Source organism: Orycteropus afer, unplaced genomic scaffold (assembly GCF_000298275.1).
Source record: "Orycteropus afer afer isolate SDZICR_OR568_19922 unplaced genomic scaffold, OryAfe1.0 scaffold00463, whole genome shotgun sequence".
NCBI lineage: Eukaryota > Metazoa > Chordata > Mammalia > Tubulidentata > Orycteropodidae > Orycteropus > Orycteropus afer.
Window position 1 is genome coordinate 670,269 of NW_006922050.1, and position 7,099 is coordinate 677,367.

Here is a 7,099-nt window from a genome sequence, read left to right on the forward strand (position 1 = left end):
AAAAATTAGAAATGAAAAAAAATAAAATAAATAAAAACCAGACCAACCTTACAAGAGATGCTAAAGTGTGCCCTTTGGACAGAGAAGCAACAATAGCCAACAACAACTATCCATTAACACACATAATGATATATAACCCAGGAACTAACCCATCTATGGATGTATCCAAAGTAAATAAGCCTACAAGATTATAAACAGGGAACCAGAGACATCACTTGACAAATGAGGACAACTACAAACCAATAGAGGTGAAAAATTGTGTTGTTACAGAACTTCTAGATGGTAGGGAAGTCAAGATAACTACAAGATAGAACAGACTGTTCTAAACTTGGGAAGAAAACTATAAATCACAGGATAACCACAAAGAAAAATGAGAAAACTTCACGTCAAAAAAGAGGACCAGCATAAATATTCAGCAAATACTAAAACAATAGCAATAAAGGAAGTGATAACACGATTCATAAACAAAACATGCTCAGCATAGAGAATTATGTGGAACAAAGAAATTGACACCACAAAGAAGCACATAATAAAAATGACAGCAACAAATTCATATTTGCCAATAATTACATATCTGGCAAGGGACTTATCTTTAAGATTTATAGTGGAAGAGCAGATGACCAAATGGTACATACACATAATGGAATGCTATGCAGTACTAAAGAATAATGTACAGTCTGCAAAATACCACATGATTTGGATGAACTTGGAGGACATTATGGAATGAAATAAGTCAACCATAGAAGGACAAATATAGTAGTAGTTCATTGTTGTGGAGGGTTAAGGAAAGGTTTATATATGGAGGGAAACTCTTTTTGTTGGTTGCCGGGAGTTGGAGGAGAGGGGAGGGGGCTCAGCAAAAAAAAAAAAAAAACGCACTGACCCATGCCACTTTAGTTTTGTGTATTTCACTGTACATAAATTTTATTTCAATAAAATCACTAAAAAAAAGGACAAGAAAAAAAAATAGTAATAGTAATTTAAAACCAGACAAAAACAATCTGAGAAGAAAAAAAATCTGGGCAGTGTGGGGCAGAGCACCCAGGTTTCATCAGAGCAGACAGACTGGGATGGAAGTCCTTCCAGCCCAGAAGGTGGGTGGGAGAGAAGAATGGCCATATCTCTGTTCACCAAGGGGGTTTGGGGTATGGCTGTAATAAGGGGAATATTTCCCCTTTTCAATCCTCAGTGTCTGGAATGTCCTTGCAGTCCCTGGCAAGTGTAGCCTATTCTTAGGCCCTTGGAATCTGAGAGAACTCTGTGGCTTTAAATATCCAAAATGGTTGAACTGCTTATAAATGTTCAAAATGGCTGCACTCTCCAGGCAGCCAAAAGTCCACAGCTCAGCCCGTCTCCCTCTTCATTGCTCCCCCTTTTATTCACCAGCCACCAGTGCAGTTCTCCCTGGAGCCCCTGGCTAGCAGGGCTGATTTTCACTTGGCAATAACCAAGCTATTTGTGCCATCAGGATCACTAATAGTCTGCAGCTCTGTATGTCTCCTTTTTTGGTGTTTTCATGCAGGTTCTTCTATTAGTTTATTCCACTTATGTATCCTTCCTTTCAAAGCTCAAGGCTACAGGATTATGTTCTGTATCTGTGCTCATTGGTTCCTCCTTTCTTTGTTGAAGAGGGTTTCTGTGTAGTTTGTCTACTTATTCTACCATCTTACTCTCAGAAGTTTGTTTTAACTCATGAGTCCAAGGTCTCACCCTAGATCCAGTGGATCATATCCTGGGGGTCAGGAGCTGGAAATATGTATTGTAAGTGGCTCCCCAAATGATACTTTAAAGTTTGAGAACCAGGGATGTTGTTGTTAGTTGCCATTGAGTCAGCTTTGACTCCTGGTGACTTCATGTATAGTAGAATAAAACATTGTCTAGGCCTCTGTCATCTTTCTCTCTCTCTATATATATATTTTTAAAAATCTTCACAGTGTTTATTATTTATGGAAAAGCAGAGCTCATAATCTTCTTTTTGGTGTTTTAGGTATAAAGCTCATTGAAAAAAATAAGAAAAGCTTTTCCATAAAGCATACTGTACGTTTTTGATAACTTAAGCCCAAACAAAGAATGCCTCAAACGTGTCCAGGATGTTCCTGGTGTGGTAGGGGTTGGGGGGATGGTGGTAAACAATGAAGTGTTTAAGGAAGTGGGAAATGGCTTTATATGCATTTTAAGGACTTCTTTTCTCTTCTCTGAGGTTGTAGAAAGGCCAGTTATTTTGCAAGATACCTCATGGACCATGGGAACATCAGGCTACACAACCCTGAGACCAGAACTAGATGATGTCTGGCCACCACTGCCAACCATTCTGAAAGGGATGAAAACCCCTAGGGAGTTGGTTATAAATAAAGAGCCAAGATGTAGCCGTTGGGACATAGGTAATGCCACCCACCTTTTTTTTTATTAAACCTTTTTGTTGTGACTTCAGTAAAAACTTACAGAATAAATCAGTTATATATTCAACAATTCACATACATTTTGTTTCATGTCACCAACTGCAATCCCCTTAATGTAACATCACTCACCCCACTGTGTTTCTCATTTCCATTCCTCCTTCTCTCCTAACCCTTCCTTTCTTCTGAGCTTTGTCCTTGGGCAAATGCTACCCTTTTGATCTTGAATGGTTGATTGTTTTAAGGAGTATGTACCTTCCTAGAGTTGCTGTTCACCTTGAAGACTTGTCTATCATTTGAAAATTCAGCTATGGTAGTGAGTTCAGTTCTAGGTCTGAAAGTGACCAAGGACCATAATTGTAGGGGTCCCACCAGTCTATCTGACCAGTAAGCCTGTCTCTTTATGATTTTGAGTTTTGTTTCAAATTTTTCTCCCACTCTAACCAGGCTCTCCAATTTTCATCCCTTTCAGAATGGTTGGCAGTGGTGGCCAGGCATCATCTAGTTCTGGTCTCAGGGTTGTGTAGCCTGATGTTCCCATGGTCCATGAGAAAGGGGCAAGGAGGCAGTATTTTTTGACCTTCTCTAACTCCATAAGAGAAAGATAGAATACCATCAGCAGCCCAAGGCCTGTTCCTATAAGGATAGACATGTCACCACTCTCCAGCCCTCTTACCAACCTTGACAGCAACTGTCCCTCCTGATGTACTCATCACCTCTTTGCTGGGTTTGATAAGTCACTGAAGTGGCCACACAGAATGCAAAGATTATGGGGTATATTAGGGAAGCAACAGGCTACAATTCAAGTTCAGGAATGTGCTCAGTATTCACTTCTTTGATCAGGACAGGCTCCCCTCTGCTGTGCCCTTAGGCATGCCTCTCTGGCTCTTGGCCTCTTCTTGGCCTAACCTCTGCCTCTGTGGGCCAGGTAAGCCTGCCACTCTGTCCCATGCCTCTTGATTCCACTGCTTCTGTCTCTCAGCCAGGCATGTCTCTCAGCTGGGCATCTCAACTGGCAGTGAGATTCCCCCTCTGCCTCTAGGAAGGCTCATTTTAAGCCCGGCAAAGTGGCAAAATGAACCAATCCCAACATCACAGTTCTACACACCTGAAGAGAATGAACTTTCCCAGAAGATAACTTTGTGCTGCTCCAATAGAAACACCCCAGGTGGATGGCTTTAACAATCAGGAGTTTAAAAGTAGCTACTCAGTTGCTCAGGGCAAATTCTACCAGAGTTAATTACCAGTCTTATAGGAAATAATTACTACCAGCTGCCCAGCCAAGCTGACATATTTGCATGGTCCCACCCAGTAATCCGGTGGGAGTTACAAAGACTATGGCTAGAAAAGCCATACCACGCAACTCTCTACACCACAGTCCACTAGTCCTTTGAACTAATCTAATTGTTTCCACGTTCCTTTGATTTTCTTCACTCTCCTTTTCTCCAGATGGTAAGAGACCAATAGTTGCATCTTAGATGGCCACTCACAAGCTATTAAGACCCCAGTTGCTACTCACCAAAGTAGGATGCCGAACATTGTCTTTGTGGACTATCTTGTGCTAACTGACCTTGATTTCACTCAGGACAATTGTCCTGAATCTCTATGCCCAGTGGCTCACTTTCTAAGGGTTTTTGGCGATGGATTTAAATTTTTATAACTTTGCTCCCTGTATGTATACTATATTCATAGATATATTTGCATTATATGTAAGTACATATGATGAAATATCCTGTCAAACCTATACAATATTGATTTGTGAGTATAATCCCATTCTCCTTCCCAAACCTGTTGAGCTTGTGCATCTATCTATGTATCTACTTGTAGATTATTAATTACTGTTATTACTGTTATTGCAGGATTATGTACGCATTAGCATTTACCTCTGTTGCCTTTAGTGCTTGTGTTCCTCCCAACATTGATCCTGTGCTATCTTCATAATTGTTCATGTTTGAGTTCATTGTTGTATCTACTGTGTCAGTCCATCTCATAGAGCGTTTCTTTTGTTTTCACTGCTTTACCAAACATGATGTCCTTTTCTTGCAGTGGGTCTTTCCTAATTATGTGTCCAAAGTCAGTGACCCTAAGTCTTGCCATCTTTGATTCTAAGGAGCATTCTGGTCATATTTCTTCTAAAATTGATTTTTTTTCATTCTTTTGGAAGTCCATGTACATTCAATACTCTTTGTCAACACCACAATTCAAATGCATCAATACTTCTATCTTCCTTTTTTGTTGTCCAGCTTTCACATGTATATGAGGTGACTGAAAAGACCATTGCTTGGGTCAGGTGCATCTTGGTAATCAAAGTGATAGCTTTGCTTTTTAAAACTTTCAAGACACCTTTTGCAGCAGATTTGCCCAATGCAATACATCATTTGATTTCTTGAATGTTGTTTCTGTAGACATTGATTGTTGATCCAAGTAGAACAAAATCTTTGACAACTTTAATTTTCTCTCTATTTATCATAATGTTGTTTATCAGTCCAATCCATGACATAATGCATCAAAAATAGGATCTGGCATCACAAGACCTAAGCACTAGGCTTTTCCTTGATTTTAACAATCAGAAGTTTAAAAGTAGCTACTGAAGTACTTAGTGCAAAACTTTGTGATAAACTTAAATATTTTTATCTGTACAACAGTCATAATCCCATGACTACCTTACAGGACATTTATGGGGATCAAATAAGAACCTTCTGAGGAGTGGCTGGTGGGTTTGAACTGCCAGTATTCTAGTTAGCAGCCAAATGCCTTAGGCACTATGCCACCAGAGGTCCCATCCCAAACTAGGAATGATTATTAAGATTATTATTGTTATCATTAGAGACAGCATGTAATTTGTGAATAAAGAAGAGGCATATGATAAATGCCTGGAGAGATGAAATGGAATCCAGTCTATATAACTCATTTTTACCTAATACAGTATCACATTCAAATATTCTGACTTGAAAAAGGACCTCTGGAGAAGAGAAGAGAAAAGGAGGAGGAGAAAATGGGTGACAACTCACCGACACAAATGCTTGAGAGTAGGTTTCATTCAACTGAAGTTGCAATTTCTTTTGGTTGTCATAGACTCCATAGAGCCTCTTGGACCAGGTCTGAGGTACTCTGTTCTTGAATTTTAATGAACTATATAAAGCAAATATCCTTTGTAAATCTAGGACCAGGCAGCTGCAGTTGTAGAAGATGACACCCAGTTCTTTCATCTGTGAAATTAAAATTGAAAACATCAATACTATCTGTGTCTGATGGTAATATTTTCAGAGAAAAAAATGAATAAGAATGCAGTAGTAGTGACACCTCTTTTCTAGTATTATTGTAAGATAGAAATATGTAGCGATAGTTACATTATGGTATATAGAAATGATGCATTATCAAAAGGTTTAAATATTTAAGTAGAAAAATTTTTGCTTCCCTTTTGTATATGGTCTTCTATAGATCTTACTCTCAACTCACTGCCATCAAGTTGATTTGACTTAGAGTGACCCCTCCTTAGGTTTCTGAGGCGGTATCTCTGTGGAAGTAGATTGCCAAATCTTCCTTCTGAGGAGTGGCTGGTGGGCTTAAATCACTAGCCTTCTGGTTAGCAATCAAATATTTTAGGCACTACACCACCAGAGCTCCCTTCCTATAGATAATTTTCCCATATTCACCTACACTTCTCGTAACAGCCTTTCAGATTTGTTTCTTTTGCACTAATTTTTTATATAATCCTTAAATCATGCAGTAATAAAAAGTTTGAGTTTTAATTAAAGCATAAAAAAGGGTTAACATCATGGATTCTTAAGCCTGACTGCCTGGCATTACATTCCAGCTCCATTACTTCCTAGCTTTGTGACTTTTGCTAAGACACATTCTATGCCTTAGTTTCTTCTCCCATAAAATGGAGATAATGATATTTATTTATTATATTATTATATAAATTATTTCTATATTTATATCATATGTATTTTTCAGTTCTAGAATTCATTTTTAAGATTACAGTTCTCCATTTTGCCATCTATTTTCTTGAACACATTACTCAGTCATTTAAGTGTGTGTCTAACAACCCCAGTATCTGGATTATCTGTGAGTCTATCGTCCTTTTTTCTTCCTGGGTTTTTGGTCATTTGGTTTTGTCTTTAGGAATACCTGGCTTTTATTAAATCAATATCAGAAATTGTACAATGAAAAACTGTAGAGATAAAATTGAGACACTAACTGATATTATGTTACCTCAGGTAAGACTGATTTTTGCCTTGTGCAGGTTGTTGGAGTAGATATTAGTCCAAACTGATATTGAGCTGTTTACTACTATGTTCACATATTGTGAGGATTGGTGTATTTCTTGGTCAGTCTCACTCCTAGGATGTAGCCCTTTTATGGTCCTGACTAAAAATTTCAGTTGGTGGGCCCTGAACTCCTGTTTTTAACTCCAGCTTTTAGATCTGCTTGGCTTCTCAGCTTCTTAAGACATCACTTTCTGCTCAGCATCTTATCCTACTGAGGAAACGGCAAATATCTCATGTGGAAAGCAGATGCAGAGTATCGGGTTCACCTTAAAGCAGTTTCCTTCTTCTTGGGATCTTGACCCAACAAATCTTAGCTGCCTTAGTAGCCCTGAACTTCAGGTTTTGTATTCACATGCCTATGAGATTGCTGAAAGTTTGGTCTTTTAGCTGTCAGTTTCTGCTAGGCTTCTGAGCCTCATACAAGAAGAT

The 7,099-nt window shown here is 38.7% G+C and overlaps 1 protein-coding gene across 1 annotated transcript in view; it reads right to left on the minus strand.

The window, feature by feature from the left end:
- PLD5 (phospholipase D family member 5) overlaps positions 1-7,099 on the minus strand; it is an 864,342-nt gene that overhangs the window by 49,257 nt on the left and 807,986 nt on the right. The window contains exon 6 of the mRNA XM_007954513.1: positions 5,408-5,605. Within this exon, the coding sequence (XP_007952704.1) occupies positions 5,408-5,605 (198 nt within the window). The remainder of the gene's footprint in view (positions 1-5,407; positions 5,606-7,099) is intronic.